Genomic DNA, 20,639 nt, shown 5'->3' with positions numbered 1-20,639 from the left:
TATGGAGGAAGTAAAAGAGCCATGCAGTGTATCCGGGAATACAGCTTCAGGCAGAGGAAACATCTAATACCAAGTGCCTAAATGTTCTGAAGGAAGCTAATGTGAGCAGAGTGAAGAGGGGTTGGGGGAAGTTGTGAGATATAGTAAGAGAAGTGGGGAGAGAGAACAGGTATTATAAGGCTTTCTAGAACAATATAGGGACTTTGGCTTTTACACTGAGTATTCTGTCTTAAAAAGATCATTCTGGCTGTTTAAGATCAGACTAGAAGGAGAACAACGATAGAAGCAGGGATACCAGTTAGCAGGCAACTGAAATAATCGAGATTGGAGATGATGGTAGTTTGGATCAAGCTGGTAAATGTTAAAAGTGGTGAGAAGTGATCATATTATGGATATGTTTTTTTAGTTATAGCTAGGATTTATTGATGGATTTCATGCAGAGTATAAGAAAAAAAGAAGAGTCTAGGATGACTCCAAGTTTTGGATTTAAGCAACTAGGAATAACAGAATAGCTAATATTGACATGGGGAAGACAGGGAGGAGCAGGTTGGCAAGGTGAGGGAGTAAGGCATTTTTTCTGGACATGTTACATATAAGATGCTTATTAAACACTCAAGTGGAGATGTCAAACAGACAGCTAGATTTACAAGTCTGGAATTCAGGGGAGAATATACTTGTACATTGATGCTATTTAAAGCCCTGAGGCTAGATGAGAACAAGTAGGGAGTGATCCCTTGGGTCCTCCAAACATCAAAGGTCTCAGAGATGGGAAAGGACAAAGGAGCAAAGAAGGGTGAGGAAGAGCAACCAGTTCAATAAGAGGAAAACAGTGTTTGGTGTCACAGAAGCCAATAAAGAAATTTTGTCAAGAGACAGTAATCAATTATGTCAATTGCTGCTATTAAATAAGATAAGGACTGAGAACTGAGTATAGTTTTTAGCTATTAGGAAGTCACCAGTGGCCTTGAAAAGGGTTATTTTGGTAGTGTAATAAGTACAAAAGTCTTGAGTGAGCTCGAGAGAGAATGGGAGAAGAGGACCTGACGATAAATGGTATGTCACTTTTCAAGGAAGTTTGCTACAAAAGGAAGCAAAAAAATAGGATGCTACCTGGAAGTAGATATGTAGTTTAAAGAAAAGCAGGCTGGACTTTCCTGGTGGCGCAGTGGTTAAGAATCCACCTGACAATGCAGGGGACATGGGTTCCATCCACGGTCCAGGAAGATCCCACATGCTGCAGAGCAACTAAGCTCGTGTGCCACAACCGCGGAGCCTGTGCTCTGGAGCCCGCAAGCCACAACTACTGAAGCCCTCACACTTAGAGCCCGTGCTCTGCAACATGAGAAGCCACCACAATGAGAAGCCTGCGCACTGCAACGAAGAGTAGCCCCCACTCACCGCAACTAGAGGAAGCCTGCGCGCAGCAACAAACACCCAACGCAGCCAAAAATATAAATAAATAAATAAAATTTTAAAACGCTTACAAAAAAACAAAAAAGAAAAGCAGGTTATTTTTTAAGGATATGTTTACCTGTATGCTTATATAACAATAGGAATGCCTACAGAAAGGAAAAAATGATGTAGGAAAGATGAGAGTATTATTGGAGTCATACTTTTAAGTAGGCAGAAAGGGATGGGGTCGAGGGGCTGCCTTTAGGTAAATTCATGTAAATTTTGTCCATTTACACGAATCAGAAGGACGGTAGGGTTTTAGGTACAGACGCAAACAGGTTAGTAGCTATGGTGGTGGAAGAGAGATGTTCTATGACTTCCAGGAAGCAAGGCCATTTGCTGAGTATGAGAACAAGGAGAAGTTGTTGATTTGAGGAAGGAGAAAAAGATAGAAAATAGTTGTCTAGAAGAGTAGGGGAGTTAGGAAAAGATAAAAAATACTGCCATTGGTAAGTCCATGAATACTAAGGGGTGGTAATGCAGGGCTTCAGATGGATAACATGTTCTCATCTGGGGTTACTGCTTTGCATCAGGTTCAGATAAATTATCTGCAACTACATTCATTCAGACATCCTTCACAACTCTCCATAGTAAAAGACCTGTATTTACTGATGTTTAAGGCCAATCTCTCACTTTTATTCTCCTATCTCCTTTAAGAAATCATTTATCAATAATTCCCTATGCTTCTAGATTATAAGATTATAAGCAGGGGCTTTGTTCTTATTCACTGCTATATTCCAAATGCCTAGAAAAGCATCTGGCCCATAGAAAGTGCTCAGAAATTTTGTTTGAATCAGTGAACAGATGTGCAACTTTTTCCACTCTGATTTCCTTGCCATGTCCAATGCTCAAATTTCTGCTATCTTTAAAAATAAATGACGCTCCTTCACAGTCTCCTCCAGCTACAGCCATAGCTTCTTGCCTTAACAACTATGTTTCTTGAATTTTTTGATTTAATAAATATTTACTGAGCATCTACAATGTTCTAGGTACAATTCTAGATGCTAGGCATATAGCAGTGAATTAGAGTTAAGAACAAAACAACTGAAAATTCCTTCCTTTGTTGAGCTTAAGTTTGAATGGAAAGAGAAAAACAACAGAGTAAGTAAGCAAATTCTATAATATATTAGGAAGAGATAAGTGCTAAGGTAAAAATAAAACAAGAAAGTACTGAGCTGGGCAGCTAGGTAGTAAGGTGAGGGCATTCTCAATTTTTGAGTGTTCAGGGAAGGTCTCTCGAGATTACATTTAGGCCTAGACCTGAAGAGTGTAAAGGAAGAACCCATGTGGATATTCAGAGGAAAATGTTCCAGGCAGAGGGATAAGCAAGTCCAAAGGCCCTGAGGCAGAAGAGTAACAGACTGGTTTGTGAATAGTAAAGAGGTCAATGTGGCTGCTTTCTACTCTCTCTGTACTTCTACCCTTCCCACTCATGTCTCAGTCTACTTCAGTATAGCACCTATCAATATTGTCATCACTATTTACAAGCTGTTCTCAACAAGATAACAACCTTAAATATAATGGGACAATTTATTTTTTACTTGACCTTTCTGAGTATTTGGAATTTTAAGTCACTTTCTCTTTTTTGAAATATTCTATTCCCCTGGCATTTGTGATACCCCACTCTGCTTTCCTCTTTGTATTATGGGTGACTTTATACTTTCCCTTCCTCTGCCCATTCCTTATCCTACACTAGGGGTTACAACTTGTTGCTTGAGAGCCAAATGAGTCCATATAAATGTCCCCTCCTACCTCCTTTCTGTACCTGCATGTGCATGCACATGCATGCACACACACATACACACTTAAAAATAAATTTGGGCCAATATTTTACATAAAAACTGAGACTCCTGGCTTCTCTTGAAAAATCAGAAGATCTTGAAATACTGGGTCAGTGCTACCATGTGGCAGCAAATGCTCAGAACTGAGGACGTGAACTCTTCAGTTTGTTATAATCCTCACAACTCACGCAATGGATGCTATCGATACTTAGATCCAACTAACTTCAACCCAGTTACATGTATGGTATCATAGGCTCAAGAGTTCATAAACCCTGATAAACACAACTGTCTTAATAAATCTCATCTATCTTAGTGGCTTCAGCAAGAAATGACTATTGAATTGGCTTCAAGTCCTTATCTTTGAGTTCTAAAGCAATAATGCCAATGTCTGGTATCCATTTCTCTCTGGACATCCCATAGGCACCTCAAACTCAGTAGGTGTGAAATAGAAATAACCTTGTTTGCTCTCATTCCCCCAAACTGGTATTTTAGCTTAGGGACTACCACTACCAACAACCCAATTGTCCTGGTCAGAAACTTGAGCTGACCTGAAATTTTCCCTAACTTTTATCCCCATACCTTCAAATCTACAACTCCTATTGCTTCTACTTTCTTATTTTTTCCTATGCACTTGCCTATCCTTTTACTGCCAACTTCCACTATAATTGTATATCTAGATTATTCCTATGGCAGTATAACTGGACTCCCTATATCCACCCAGCTTTGCCTCACTCCAATCCATTCTCTAAAGACTGGAGACTTCTAAAACCCTATCTTGTCAACCCCTAGCTTAAATTTTCATTTATTCATTGACTATTTATTGAATACTTATTATTTGCCCAGCTCTGATCTAGGTGATGTGGGTATACAATAGAGAATGGCAAAAAAAATAAAATCTTCCACTCTTCAATGTTTATAATTCCCAATGACACACAAGCCCTTTGTAATCTGACTCAGGTTTATCTCTCCAGCCTCATCTGTCACCAACTGTCTCCCTACTGGCAAATGAAAGCATTTGCTGCTCCCAAATCACAGACTGGCTTTTGCCTATACTGTTCTCAACCCATATCCCATTCCCTGGTGAATTCTGCTCTGCTTAGTTGTCACCTGGGGAATGTTCTCTGAATCCCAGATGGTAAGATGAGGTATATACCCCTTCAGTATATTCCAATAGCACTTTGTCATAGCTACCTACCTTAATTATATCTGTTTCCTGACTAGATTCTGAAGCACTTGATGGTAAGAGCCATAACTTATTAATAATTATATCACTGGCATGAAGCACAGCACACAGCACAAGAGTGGTGATCAACACATTTCTCTTAAACAGATCAAACCAGGGAAAACATATCAACCCCATGAAACAATATAGTATGTAGCAGATTGGGTGTCCCCTTCACTGTGAATGCATATAAGCTGGGACTGTATATTATATTGTAGATACCACACAAATGATAGGCAACAGACTATACTCTACAAAAGTAGTTTACTACTGTCACAGAGAGAAACCAGGAAATGTAGCTTTGTGCCTACCTTAGAGTTTACCTAATGTATTAAGGATCTAAGCACTGAGTGCCAATGGTTGCTAAAAACAGAGGTAGTCTTCCCTCTAAAAACCAGATTTGAATCTGTTTAAGCCTCCAGATTAGGGATGTCCAGTAAAACTTTCTACGATGACAGAAATGTTCTACACTTGTGCTGTCCAATATGGTAGACACTGACCATATAAGACTATTAAGCACCTAAGTCGTGACTAGTACATCTGAGGAACTAAAGTTTAAATTTTATTTTAATGAACTAAAGTTTAAATTTAAACGGCTACATGTGATTGGTGGCTACCATACTAAACAGTGAAACTCTAGATTTAACCATTGATTTGCAAAAAACACAGAAGGATGACGAAAATGTTCAACTAACTATGGAAACAGAATCAGCAAAATCATAACTGAGGAAAACTATACAGGACAAATGATTCAGTTCCTTCAACAAATAAGTATCAGGATAGTGATTACTCTTGTGGTGGGGAGGGAAGAGGCATAAGCAGAAGTGGGGATATAGTGGGCTTCTGAGGTAGATTTTGTTCATGGGTGGTGGTTATAATGATATTTGTCATATAATTTATAAAACTGTACATGTTTTGCTATTTTATGTATTTGTTTGCTTCAACAATAAAAGTTAAAATTTTTTACTTCTTTCAAAGGTGGTTATATGGAAAAGAATATAACAATGTGAGAAAACTAGTTTCAATGTCTGTTCTCACACTATCTAGCTATGAGCAGTTGTTACACTTAATAGCTTTCTAAGATCACCTCCTTATAAGGCCCTAGGCACACATGCAATGGAAATTAACCTGCATTATAATACTAAGAGGAAGACCCTGCATACCTTTACCTAACATAAAATGATGACTTGCAAATACAGCGTGAACTTTTTTTTTTTTTTTTTTGCGGTACGTGGGCCTCTCACTGTTGTGGCCTCTCCCATTGCGGAGCACAGGCTCAGCGGCCATGGCTCACGGGCCTAGCCGCTCCGCGGCATGTGGGATCCTCCCGGACCGAGGCACGAACCCACGTTCCCTGCATCGGCAGGCGGACTCTCAACCACTGCGCCACCAGGGAAGCCCCGAGTGTGAACTATTTATATACAAACAGATGTTTGAAGATTAAGAGACCCTTGAAAACAATTTACTGTCACAATTTAGTGAATCTCTGTACAACCCCTACAGTGTTAATGTATCAAATTATTTCTTCACCATAAAGGCAAAATTAGCCTAAATCTAGTTTGATTTGTTCTGAATTAGCCCAATAAGATTTGCTATTCCACTGTCATCAGAATAATGGCACATCTATTCTCTACCTTTAAACTTAAATTTAAGAATGTTTTGCTATAGTACTGATTCTTGTTCTAAACTAAAATGGACATACTTTTCACTTTGTAGTTCCTGTATTTTCTTTGAATTTTCTCTGTTTTTTTCTTCAATTTCTTCCTTAAGTTCCTTTACCTGGGTTTTATAAAGTGTCTGCAAAACAAGTGATAAGAAGAAGTAAGTGTTTATGGTAGGTTAAAAAACAGTTCGGTAGTTTCTTATAAACAATTAACACATGGTCCAACAATTCCACTCCTAAGTATTTACCCAGGACAAATACAAATATATATCCATACAAAGTCTTATACATAAATTTTCATTGCAGTTTTATTCATGGTAACTCCAAACTGGAAACAACCCCAGATATCTATCATCAGATGAATTTTTAAAGTTGTGATGTACCCATACTACTCAACAATAAAAAGGAATGAACTACTAATATATACAGCATGATAAACCTAAAAAATGTTAAGCTGTATGAAAGAAACCAGGTGCTAAAGAGTGTGTACTACATGATTCCATGTATATGAAATTGTAGAATAGGTGAAAATAATCAATAAGACAGAAAGCAAATCAGTGGTTGCCTGCAGATAGAGGTGGGTGGAGAAGATTGACTCCAAAGGGCCGTGAAGGAAATGTTTTATATGTTGATTGTGATGGTGGTCACAGTATACACATATGTCAGAATTTATCAACCACTTAAAATGGGTACAATTTATTATATATAAATTATACCTCAAAAATATATTAAATGTATTGATTTGGGAAAAACATTATAAAGAAACTTAGCAAGCAATACTTATTTAAAAGTTAGATCAATTTTTGAAGTAAATAATGTTAGAGAAACCACTTCTCTTGGGTGATGAAGTGGGTGGTTGAGAGGTAGAAGAAATATCCATAAATAGAATTTATCAATGTTCTGTCAACATATGAATAATATATACTTAGTACAGAACAGTGATTCTTACAAAATTCACTAGGTTTTTGCCAACTCCATCAACAAATATTTAACAGGTATGAAAAAGTATTAGACCCACACTGTGTTAGATGCTGAGGTTACAGAGTAAACTTCCAATTCTGAAGTCTATGTCTTTTTTTTAAACCAACCTTTTTAGTCTAAAAGATAAGGAAAAAAATAGTAAGGACCAGCAAATAGCTGTGGAGTACTACTTTTACACTGTACACTGAATTATACCTCTAAGAAATAGCACTTCTCTAGGGGGAAAAGTACATTTCCATGGGAATGCAAATGAAGGAAGAATGATGGCTGGCTTTAGTTTAAGTGCTTACAATTTCTAAAATGAAATAGTCCATTCTGCATTTAGGAATCAGATTCTCATTTCTCCTTTCTCTGACTTCAATTATTGAAATTTATATGTGTAATCAATGAAGAGAGAAAAAGAAAAATAACCTGATTTGAAAGCCCAGATTAAAGAAAATCTTAAATTTGGTTCATAATAACTTATCAAATTTAGCAACATCTAATCCAGTCCTCACAAGCAATAGAATAAATCAAAACTAAAGGCAGGGTTAGTATTTTGTATGGTTTTTATACAGGCAAAAATCAAGAATCCATAGGAACCACCACAAATCACTTGACAGCCATCCCAAAACATGGAGGCACTGAATGATTACTCTGTGGAAGCCTAGGGACAAAAAGGTGTGCTTGATATTACAGACCACTTTGCAGAAGTCAGTACCACACACTAAATAGTTAAGGTTAATTTACACTCAGGGAAAAGTTTTTCAACAATCTTGAATTATTTTTTAATTTAAAAACACTTAATTTAAAAACATATTTAATTTAAAAACATACTATACTATCATAAAAACATATGATAGTATAATAAGCCAAGAAGAAATAGACAGTAGTAGAAAGTCATCATATTTATTAGGAGATGAAAAGAGTAGAGCATGAAGCTCTTAATTGTGTGAAATTCTGTAGAGCTCTAATGGTATCCAGATTTTTTACTAGAGAAATCATTACTTCCAATATTGTTCACACTTGGTTTCTAGGGCATGTTTATCAGTGTAACTCAAACTCCATGCATTTAATTACGCTGCTTAAAGCTCATAGGAAAGGTGGTTGCCACTGAAAGAGAAATGGAGCTGGTAGATAAATGTTAAGTTGAAATGGCAGAGCACAAGCTTGGCAACCAGAGGAAGTAAACAAAAATTCAGAGGTTTCAATAAAGCCTCAAAGCATTAGCTATAAATGTTCATCAACAGTAGTAATGAAAATAACTTGGCCTGCAGCAAATATGAAAATGATTTTTATGGAGAAAAAGGATAACAGATGCATAAAAGTGCACACAGGGCTAAAACAGGAAAAAGCTCCTCAACATTAGTTATACCCACAACTGTATGTAGTTACACCTAGAGATATATGTATGTAGGCCACTATAATGTGTATACAAGAACCACACATGATAATACTGGCACTGTAAACCACCAGAGCTTGCTACCAGGCAGACAGAACCCTTAACAAAGTCTTATATGTAGCTCCAGTTTGAAAGCAATTCTGGAAATATTTGCACAAAAACAGTCATTTCTTTACAACTTAAACAGACCACCAACTCAGATCCAGAAATGAAATGCAGAGATGGGGATATGAAGAAGGGGAGAAAACTACTTCACAGTCATTTGAAAAAGAATCATAGTTCACATTAAAAATCTAAATACCTTGTTTTAAGTCAGGTTTTGAAACAGTCTATATGTTAAAAATGATTCTCACCGAGAAATATTGCTCAGCTTCAAGCTGATCTTGTAGCTCCCGCATCTGTCCTTCATTTCCTCTGTATTGTCTTTAGACAAAAGAGAAAACAGTAAACAAATGCTCCTATTTATACTAGACTTTACATCATTCTTTGTTTCTTAAAGTTGCTACAATAAAAAAGGTTTACTAAAGTAACCTTTGTTTCAAAAAATCATTCTTCAGGGACTTCCCTGGCAGTCCAGTGGTTAAGACCCTGCGCTTCCACTGCAGGGGGCGCAGGTTTGATCCCTGATAGGGGAAGTAAGATCCCGCATGCTGCGCGGTGCAGCCAAAAAATTTAAAAACTCATACTTCATTATACAGTATTACTTTACTAGTTATGTTTGGTTAGGCCACACTGTCTGCTCCTTATTAAATGATACTATGAAAAGTTGAGGGGACAGTTTTCTACTGAAGGTCACTTATTAATTGTGGAGTAATCCACAATGCAAAAATAAAAATATTTTTTGGTAAATTTTTCTAAAGAAAAGCTTTCTTAGGGATACATTTAAAATGTCTTATGCTGTAAGTAGACTATTAAAAACTTGACCATATTTAATAAATAGTAAGAATAATTTAGTACTATATTTTATGGTCAATTAAGCACAAGGGTGCGGTGGAAATGAATACTCAGGTAAGGAGTAAGAAGGGAGGCAATAACAACAACTGACAAAGGAGGAGTAACACAGATAAAGAGACAAGTACACTGCTCACAGAGAGGAAAGGACTTAAAAAGACAGAGACACAATGCAACCCAAAGAAGCTATTCAACAATGAACAATTCCATCTGCAGCTGCTAGGTTTTCATATTAGATAGTAACAGCTTTTTATTTTCAGCATATGGTTGACAGAAAGTACATAATAATTATTAGTTAAATGCTGAGTGAAAGTTATTTCGGGAGAGGAAAACTACAAAACACATTACTTGGTAAAAATAGTGGCTCTAAAAGGGGAAAAGAATTTCACCAATATAAAGTCAACAAAATCAAACCCAGCAATTTTACCTAAGAATTACTGTGTTGTAAACAAAGCTGGCAAATGAAGACATTATAACATAAATTTGGAGGAAATAAAACCTCATGGTCTGGCATAAGGTATCTTTGATATTAAATTTCTGAAGCATGTCCTTATACAAATTCTGAAAGTCATACTGACACCTTGCTTTGTCCCCATTTCAAGTAAGCGGGCACATCACATCTCAGAATAGAAGAAAAAGAACATTTTGCACTTTGAGATGAACCAAAGAAACAAAATAAAACAAACAAACAAACAAATACAGGGCCATCATGTCTAATTCTAGTCTCTAAAATAGAGAAACCTTAAACATTTTCTGTAAGGTACTAAATCCTTAATAATAAGGTTATTCCTCATTTTTGTAATTCTAGTGTGAAGAAACATGATGACTTTCATAGATATGAAAATCATATGAGAAAACTGTGTTTTTCCTACCATAAACAGACATTGTAAAGTCACTAGTCTTGATAATGTCCTTTTTTTCCCCTTTAAATAACTGTGTTTTTTATTTAGTAAGCCTGTCTTTCCAAAGCCTGAACTCCCTTGCAAACCTTCTTCGCAAATAAATTCTTTTATTTTTTCTAAATGCTTTTTCCTAAATCTTCCTTTCACAAACTCTAAGAACATAACCTATACACACATAAAATATGAAACACATAAGCAAATGCTAAACACAAAAAAGAAAGAAATCAAGAATGTTACTTCCGAAACTTACTTTGTAAGCTGAGCTAATTCAAACTCTAATAATCTCTTTGCTTCCAATAAAGTATTTATTTCCTGTTTCATCTGCTTTTCTAAACCTTTTAAATTGTCTGCCTCAAATGCGTGGGTCTTCAATTCATTTTGTAACAACAGTCGCTTATTTGACTCCTGCTCCAGTTGCAGGGATAGATTCTTAACCTATGAATGAGAAAAATAATTGGGATTGTAAATCTCTTTAGTAATTTATTAGACATCATTTGAAAGAATACTAATCAAATCTCAAGTACATTATAATTCCTTATACAAGTAGAAAATATTAGTATTGTAATGAGTCTCCACAGTTCTATGCATTTATTACTGCAGAATTTACTGTTAAATCAAATTAATTCCCAAATTTCAGATGTGAGATCTTGGAGGGAAAAGAAATCTGGTTTCTTTGTACCCCAACCTGTAAGGAAATTTTGGAGAAGGTGAGTATAAAAGTCACTTTTGGGGGGACATTCCTAAATGGTATTTAAATTTACCTGTTCTTTCATAAATGTTTGTACTCTAATCTACAACCCTCTAGAGTTTATAAAACAAATTGAATATATATTTAGTTCAACTCAATAAATATTTATCAAGTACTTATTAGGCGTTAGGACTAATAAACGAAAAATTCTTACAGTGGTTACAGTGCCCTTCATGATCTATTCTGTTTACTTTCCTAGCATTATCACTGGTCATTCTCTGAATCCAATCATACTCCTCAGATCCTCCAGTGTCACAAACTCTCCATCACCACACAGTTCTTGCACAGGCTATTCTCTGTCTTTCCCTCTTCATTTATTCTTTCTTCAGCTCTTAAATGCCAAACCCTTAGTGAGGCCTCCTTTACCTCCTGGATGTGATTAGTCCTAACACTCCTACTTGGTATGTCCTCTTTAAATATGTCATGCTTATAATTCAATTTTAATATCTGTCTTTCCCTTTGGGTTCTAAGTTCCACAGAAGTCAAGACCATAGCTGTCTTATTCCATACCCCAACTCCTAGCACAGGGCTAGGCAGATAACACGTGGTCAAAAGTTACATTTTAAAATTACTGAATATTATCTCCCAAATTTTCAACACATATTCTTCCTGCATGCTGGCTCTATTAGGTATCTCTAATCTCTCTTCTTTCTTGTCCATTCTATATACCACTACCAGATTACTTTTCCTGAAAGAGTGTTTTCATCTATAGCTTTATAGTTTTAAAAACTATCAATACTTTGCCCTCCAGGTTTCCCCCATGACTACTCAATATGTCTCTCCTTTCCTGGTTTGATCAAGTCGCTTTTTGTCCCTCACTTACCTATCTCCTTAAGCATTCTGTAATTACTCTTTTACATATGTGAACTAATTATTTTTGGTCTTATAATTTCTAAAGTACATATACCGGCTTCTCTGGTGGTGCAGTGGTTAAGAATCCGCCTGCCAATGCAGGGGACAGAGGTTCGAGCCCTGGTCCAGGAAGATCCCACATGCCGCCGAGCAACGAAGCCCGTGGGCCACAACTACAGAGTCCGCGTGCTGCAAATATTGAAGCCCACGTGCCTAGAGCTTGTGCTCCGCAACAAGAGAAGCCACTGCAATGAGAAGCCCGCACACTGCACTGAAGAGTAGCCCCCGCTCACCACAACTAGAGAAAGCCCACGTGCAGCAACAAAGACCCAATGCAGCCAAAAATAAATAAATAAAATAAATAAATTTTAAAAATAAAGTACATATACCAATCACTAGGATATAATATCATTTTATCTCTTTATTTACTGCTTTCAAGCAAGTCTTTCAAGCAAGACTCCACAGCTTAATGCTTCTTCTGAAATCTAAAAACAATGCTCCTCTTGGGGATTACTGGATACCTGACAATAAAGAAGTTTTTTTTTTTCTCTCTCTCTCTCTTAAAAAGCAAATGGTCAGTTTCTTCAGGGGAGGAGCTGTGACACTTCTTTACAGTTGTACTGTCACAGTGCAAAATGGTATAGAACCTATGGTGTGAATGTTCACTATACGAAGATGAAAATTTTAGGAGTTAGGGATATAGTGGTGACCTTACAGCAGTGAACACAGATACATATAAGTTATTTTATTAAAGTCTCCACCATGTTGTTTAAATTATAGATAATGACTTTTTAGTCATAACAATGATATTCTCTTTTATAAGATGAACAAAATTAGTATTATTTTTCTTACTTCATCCTCCATCCTTTCTTTATTTTCAGTCAAATGCTCTAGCTTCTGCTGAGACTGTTTTAGATCAACATCTAGCATGGAGCATTGCTTCTCAATCTGAACAACCCTATTTTCAGCCTTCTCTCGAGCTTCTCTCTCTTCCTTCAGCTTTTTTTCCATCTCTGTGAAAGAAAAAGTTATAAACATACATTTAAAGACAAAGACATGCTTTTCACTTTCATGGGCTGTGTAAGACACCTAGGTGCCAAAAATCCCTACTGTTTTTATCCTGGGACTCTTTTAGAGCTATTCGTTATAGAAGTTCTAACATTATGAATTATTTGTATAGTGGGATCTCTAAAGGAAGAGAGTCATAAAATATAACGAATCTTCCAAATCCATCCCTTGATCAATGATCTGAGAGACTATTCAGTGCCATTTTCAGACCAGAAGGTGAAAGTATAGCTGGAAAAAAGTGGAGTATCTAAGGAGAAGAATGGAGGTAGTTCAGATAAAAGTAGAAAAATAAGATTGTGGTTATTAATCTATACCTGGCATTGTTCCAGAAAAGTTTCCGAAGCTTAAGGCTGTGATGCAAACTTTAATTTATGCAACTCAGACAAGATTCCGTGATAGTATAATACCTATTTTAATTATTATTAGAAGATATTAGTCTACAGTGAGGTTCCCTTTTTGAGATACGGTAACTAAGGTTCTGAAGGTTAATTTTCTAGGGTCCTGCAACTCTTAAGTTGCACCATCAGGTTTCAAACTTAATAAGTCTGCTTTCTCACTTTCAGACTGTCCTCTAGGTGACAAAATAGAAACCATCAGAATGGAGCTTCCTGAATAATTCCCAGATTTCTGGCTTGGGCCCCTGGATGTTGAATACCATCATCCATAACCATGATAATATCTCCCATTTATTGAAAGCTTTTTATGTACAGGCAGTTTAGATGCATTTTCCCACCTAATTTTTTTTTTTTTTTTAATACAGAGTGGCTAAAAGGCAAAGTAGATTTGCCTGATTACAAGCCTGGGCTCATAAAAACTAGACAGCCGTTAACCAAGACAGTCAGAATAGGAGTAAGGGCAGGTCTGATAGATAAGGTCACACGTTTTCCCTTAAATAAACTGAATTTAAGGCGCCAGGTAACATTTCCAGGTTACAGTAGGTTAAGAAATGAGTAGAAGGTGAAGAAAAGGAAGACATCTTTTTATAAGTTTGGCTATAAATGAATGGAATAAAACAGTGGCAATTAGTAAGGATCACAGGTTGCTGCAAGGGTTTGTCTTTTTTTTTTTTTTTTTTAAGATGGGAGAGACTTGTACATGTTTACAACAGGAAGAAATTCAGTGGAGGAAAAAAGGTTGAGAATAAAGAGGAGAAAAAGAAATAATAAGTTGAGATAAGAGGCTAGATCTGAATACAGCTAGAACATATTGGCAAGGACAGGAAGAGGATCACCCTCCTCTAAGATGAGAAGGAAGATAATGAACATGGGTAAAGTAGTAAGACAGGCTGATTAAGTTAGAGAATTAGATTCTGAGGGGTTCACACCTATGATTTCACAATTTGTTTTTGAAATAGGAGAATGTTCACCTAAAATTAAAGTGATAAAGAAATGGCATAGGAAGCTTGAGGAGAGAAATAAAAGTTTAGGAGAAAAACTGATCTGCATATTACCTATTTAATATGAGTGACATATATAAAAATGACAGCTCACCTGAGGCTGGAGACAATGCATTGGGATAACATCCATCTGAAGAACTATTTGAAGCAATGAAAAGTGGCCGGCTAGTCTGATCTAGATCTGTTGTGCTTAGAGGCATAACACAGTGGAAATACAAAGGAATGAGAGAGTTGAGGGTACAGAGCAAGAAAGCAGATGAATTAACAGACAATGAGTTCCAGAAGAAGAAAACTGAGGAAAGGGCTGAAAAACTGGGAGAAATAAGAATCCACTGACTCTTACAGGGAGTAGAGGGTAGTATAGGGAGTAGAGAATGGTAGAGTAAGAGAACTAGCAGGTGAAATTGTCATTTTAAAAAATGGAAGGTATCAAAAAAGGAAGGCACACTTTTCCCAGATCATCATTTATAATTTCCAAGAGTTTAAACTACTACACAATAAAATTTGATCAAAATCAAAATATTTTTGTTGGCATTATTTAAAAACTAATCATGTAGAAAATATTAAAACTGACACTTACCACACATTGCAACAGACTTGGCCTCTTCAATAGATTGATGTTTGTCAGTTAAACGAGCTTTGGTTACTTTATGTTCATTTACCTCTTGTTCTAACCTTTGCTGTAATGATTTAAGCTTGTAGTTTAAATCTATTTCTAAGTTATTCTTTTCCTGTAAAATGAGAAAGAGAGTCATATACTATGCTGTGCAAAAGGCACATCATTAAATCTTATATTAATTAATATCCCATAAGAGATAATACATGAATCACATTGGCTTGAAATGTTACACCATATATACTTAAATACTTTTATTCAAGACACAGCTTTATTTTTATACTTCTTGTATATTTCACACCATCTATAATGTCTTACTTTAAAAATCATAATAAGCACATATAATTAAAAGCAAAATATCACCTTTTTTCTACCCCCCACCCTTCCCCATGTGAATCATTAGCCATGGCTGATGGCAGGGCAGAGTTCTGTTATGTTCAGGAGGGTTCACTGCGAGGATCAGAAACGAATAGGACAATTCTTCAGTTCATTTAAAAATTTTTGCTACCATTAAAAAAAAACTGATCTCTATTTACAATTGCATCTACACCTAGATTTACCTTGCTCTGACAAAAGAATGTCAACATGTATTCCATTCCTGTTTGGATACTTCTATTCTTCTTCTTTCAACCTATTTCCAAACTTATACCAGACTTAAACATCAAAAAGTTATTCTGAATGACACAAAACATGTCTAAAGGACAAGATAAGTGGTGAATTTTCTGATCATTTATCTGAGGATCTAGTAAACCTACAACATTTCAGGGAGGTAAGCTAAATCTGCATATTACCTATTTAATCCTTTTCTTAGCAAGGTAAGGACAGAGGATAACCAATGGCATTTTTTGACTGTTATGAAAATTCTACATGCAAAGGCCAATTACATTATGTATGCTCTTTACTATTTTGCTAACTTACTAATGAAATGGAAAAGGCACACATGGTCTACTACATACTAATTCTTTGTTTTCCTTCTTCATAATTAGTAAGGTTCAGCATCTTCATCTTACCCATGTACAAAAAATGGGGGGAAAATTCTGTATGAAGAGGTATCCCCAAACCAAAGCAATTTGTGATGATCAGATAATATCAGTTATCTGATACCCTTCAAGGGTAGAAACAAACAACTAAAAATAACACCCTAGGGCTTCCCTGGTGGCGCAGTGGTTGAGAGTCTGCCTGCTGATGCAGAGGACACGGGTTCGTGCCTGGTCCGGGAAGATCCCACATGCTGTGGAGCGGCTAGGCCCGTGAGCCATGGCCGCTGAGCCTGCGCGTCCGGAGCCGGTGCTCCGCAACGGGAGAGGCCACAACAGTGAGAGGCCCGCGTACCGCCAAAAAAGACCCCAAAAAGCAAACAAAACAAAACAAAACAAAAAATAACACCCTAAAAAGCCCAAATTAAGACCCACATACACCTCCACACAGCAACCAACAATAAAAACTTCTAGAAATGTAAACATATAAAGATTAGGAATGAATGATCTTTTATAAAACCATCTTATAATATCTGATAATCAGTAAATACTATCTCATAATTGGTATATGTTAGATCATTTACCTTTTCTGAATGATTAAGCATGTCTTGAGCCTCTTTTCTTTCTCCTTCCACTCTTTCAAGATTATGTTTGAGATGCTTCACCTCCTCTTGTAAAGATGTAATTCGAGCTATCAAGTAAGAAAAAAGTTCAAGTCACATAGTCATTGAAAGAGAAATCTTTTTTTCCCAGCATTATCATTAAGATAAAAAAAGTTTAAAATCTCCTGATCAGACAGAAATTTATTAAGTGTTTTCTTAGCAGTATATACAATAACTACAATACATAGTGATAAAAATGTTAATTCTAGTTGGAGATCATCTAGTATATATTCATTTTACAGATGGTCAAAGAGATAAGCCTGAGCTTCGTCCAGAAATCAGATCTGAGTCCTAATCGAGTGCTCTTTTCCCCATGTTAATTAAGGCAAGTATTTAAGTGCTTTTTTATGTATCAGACATTCTGAAAAGTGTTTAATTACTCTTAAACTTAATGAAGAAAAACTCCATTACTAAAGAAACTAAGTTTTAAGGAATTCAAGTCCTCTAACAAAGCTTAGTGTTAACCTACCTGATGCTCATTTCATGCAATGGTAGCAACTCACATATTTAGAAACTCTACTCATTAAGATATGCTTTACGTTTTGTTTTTAATGCGTAAGTACTTAATAAACACAATTTAATACATGCAGAATCTAACATATATGAATATAATTATATTGTCTAGTTCAAAAGTAGAAACCTATTTTCTTATTTTGTGATTCAATGTGGCCTAAGATTTGACGGGGAAATGGATAAAGCACCCTAAAAGACCCGGAAAAAATTTGTACTTCTTAAAGTTTAGTGTTTAACTTGCAGTACTTGCCAAAGTCTTCAAGACACTCAACCTGCCTCCTATATTTTACTGTTTCTGAAGTAGTTCTTTTTTTTTTTTTTTTTTTTCTGGTACACGGGCCGCTCACTGTTGGGGCCTCTCCCGTTGTGGAGCATGGGCTCCGGACGCGCAGGCTCAGCGGCCATGGCTCACGGGCCCAGCCGCTCCATGGCATGTGGGATCTTCCCGGACCAGGGCACAAACCCATGTCCCCTGCATCGGCAGGCGGACTCTCAACCACTGCGCCACCAGGGAAGCCCCTGAAGTAGTTCTTTAATGAACAAATGAATATTAAATCTTTGGCACATGATAAGGCTTGTCTGGTAGGCTAGTTCTAGGATCTAGAGAGCAATGAAGCAATTTTATTTACACACACAGGCAATGTGGCATTCTGTTCACATAGGAATATTTTCATATAGGAGAAAGAAACACCTGCTAGTTTCTTTCAAATGGTTGAGCAAAAATACAGAGAATGTGTGTGTTTGTATGGAGAGAGATAAAGCAAACATGGCAAGATGTTTAAATGTTAAAGTGCTATTTAAAAAATGCTTCTTCCTGTATTTATAATAAATAATAGGTTTTTAAAATCTGTAGAAAGATAGTATACTCAGGTTAAACTGAATTTCTGTGTAGAAGTTGTTCATATAAACCAACTCGCAAGAAGACAAAGTAATGAAAATATATGGGTTGAATTCATTAGAGTCCTAGTAACTTTATAAAAGGTATGTTAAATATATTTTATTTTCCTCATTTATTGTATTTTTTAAAAAGTGCTAGGAAGAAACTATAACTTGTCTGTACAATACATGAAAGCAAAAAAGCTTCACATTAAAATACATATATATATATATATATATATATATATATATATATACACACACATACATACATATATATATACACACACACAGTAGAAGGAATAAGAACCAAAATATCAGGGATCATAACCTAAGTAGATCAAAACAATAAAGCTTCTAGAGGAAAATAGGGAATAATATCCTCATGATTTAATCAAAGAATTCAACAGGCCACACTAAATAGCACTGACAACAAAAGAAAAAAAAATAGGACTACATTAAAAATAAGAAAAGTAAGACCTCCTGTTCATTGGCAGACAGGATTTAAGAGTGAAAAGGAAAACCACAGAGTGGAAGAAGATAATTATGGTACATAAATTTGATAAGGGACTAATATCTAGGACTCCCACAAACCAACAAGAAAAAAGCAAACAATCCAATAAGAAAAGGGGGGGGGGGCAAAAGACTTGAAGAGCATATCACAAATTGCCAATAAACATGTGAAAAGCTGCTCAATCTCCGACACCAGGGAAATGGAAACTAACCCCTAAGGAAATACCATCAGGCACCACCTGAATGGCTAAAACAGTAAGACTGACAAAACTCAGTGGGGATGAGTACTATCCTTGAGGAGGCAGTGGAACAACCAGAACGCTCATACATTGCTGGTGAATGTAAACTGGTGAACCTACTTTGAAATACTTGGATGTATTTACTAAAGCTAAATATACTCTATGGTTCTACCACTTCTAAGTATATACCAAAAGGAAGCATACGTATGATTACCAAAGAATATGTACAAGAAAGTTCACATCAGCATCATTCATAATAATCCCTGAATGGAAGCAATCAGAATATCTGATTTAAAAGACATGACCACAAAATAACTGATAAATTGCAGTGGTCATACAAAATACACGGAGTACTATACAGCAAGAACAAAAAACTACTGCCATATACAACAATACGGATGAACCTCACAAACAATGTTGAATGAAATAAACCAGAAACAAAGGACTGTTTCTGCATGATTCCATATACAAAAGTTCAAAAACAAGCAAAACTAACTTATGTGTTAGAAGTCAGAACAGTGATTACTTCGGGGAAAAAGGGTTAGTGACTAAGCAGAAGTACAAGGGAACTTCTGGGCTGCTGGTAATATTCAGTTTCTATATGGGTGTGTTCATGCTGTGAAAATTTTTCCAGATACATATTTTTTATTTATTTTAATATGTACAGATATGTTAAGTCTCAAAAACAGAAACAAAAAAAACCTCACTGTGAAAAATCTAAATATGTTAAAATCCCCAAATATGAAATCTACTATGTAAATTTGAGGCCCATCAACTATATATAAAAATTAAAAACAAAGGAATGGGGACTTCCCTTGTGGTGCAGTGGTTAAGAATCTGCCTGCCAATGCAGGGGACATGGGTTCGATCCCTGCTCCGGGAAGATCCCACATGCTTCTGAGCAACTAAGCCCATGCGCCACAACTACTGAACATGCACTCTACAGCCTGCGAGCCACAACTACTGAGCCCATGCGCCATAACTACTGAAGCCCGTGTGCCTAGAGCCCGTGCTCTGCAACAAAAGAAGCCACCGCAATGAGAAGCCCGCGTGCCGCAAGGAAGAGTAGTCCCCGCTCGCTGCAACTAGAGAAAGCCCACACGCAGCAATGAAGACCCAATGCAGCCAAAAATATAAATAAATTAAAAAATATATATATATATAAATAAACAAACAAATAAATAAATAAACGGGCAAGATACAACAGGAAAGTGCAAATTAAGGGAAAAACCCCCTCAAGGTCAGATATATTTAATATCATCTATAATACAATTTTAATCCAGTAAGAAGATACAGAAGTCATAAAACCTTAACACACCAAACAACGCTGCATTAAAAATATACAAAAGCAGGGTATTATGAAATATCCACAGCTAACATCATACTTAATAAACAATACAAAAGGAAAACTAAGATAATTCCATTTATAACAGCATCAAAAAGAACAAAATACCTAGGAATAATTTAACCAAGGAGGTGTAAGACTTGTACACTGAAACTAATAAATAAATAAATAAATAAATGCTGAAATGAATTTTTTAAATACCAAAATAAACGGAAATATATCCTGTGTTCATGGATTAGAAGTCTTAATATGTTAGGATGGCAATACTATCCAAAGCAATCTATAGATTCAATGCAATCCCTATAAAAACTCCAAAGATATTTTATGCAGATATGGAAAAGCAGATCCTCAGATTCATATGGAATTACTTGCAGACTGGAATATCTAAAACAGCACTGAAAAAGAACAACAAAGCTGAAGAACTCAAACTTCCAATTTCAAAACTTGCTGTAAAGCTACAGTGACCAAAACAGTGTGGTACTGGTCTAAGAACAGACATAT

General features: G+C 36.1%; 1 protein-coding gene across 2 annotated transcripts in view; it reads right to left on the bottom strand.

The window, feature by feature from the left end:
* The window catches only part of ROCK1 (Rho associated coiled-coil containing protein kinase 1), a 147,420-nt gene that overhangs the window by 20,195 nt on the left and 106,586 nt on the right, over nt 1-20,639 (bottom strand). For both annotated transcript variants that reach the window (XM_079941935.1, XM_079941936.1), the window contains exons 17-22: nt 16,575-16,681; nt 14,978-15,128; nt 12,786-12,946; nt 10,584-10,768; nt 8,834-8,903; nt 6,158-6,252 (exon numbers count right to left, since the gene is read on the bottom strand). In XM_079941935.1, coding sequence (XP_079798061.1) covers nt 6,158-6,252; nt 8,834-8,903; nt 10,584-10,768; nt 12,786-12,946; nt 14,978-15,128; nt 16,575-16,681 — 769 coding nt within the window. The remainder of the gene's footprint in view (nt 1-6,157; nt 6,253-8,833; nt 8,904-10,583; nt 10,769-12,785; nt 12,947-14,977; nt 15,129-16,574; nt 16,682-20,639) is intronic.

The sequence above is a fragment of the Stenella coeruleoalba genome (assembly GCF_951394435.1).
Source record: "Stenella coeruleoalba genome assembly, chromosome: 14".
Classification (NCBI taxonomy): domain Eukaryota; kingdom Metazoa; phylum Chordata; class Mammalia; order Artiodactyla; family Delphinidae; genus Stenella; species Stenella coeruleoalba.
The sequence above is the reverse complement of the archived record's forward strand: the minus strand, read 5'-3'. Positions and strand labels throughout refer to the sequence as shown.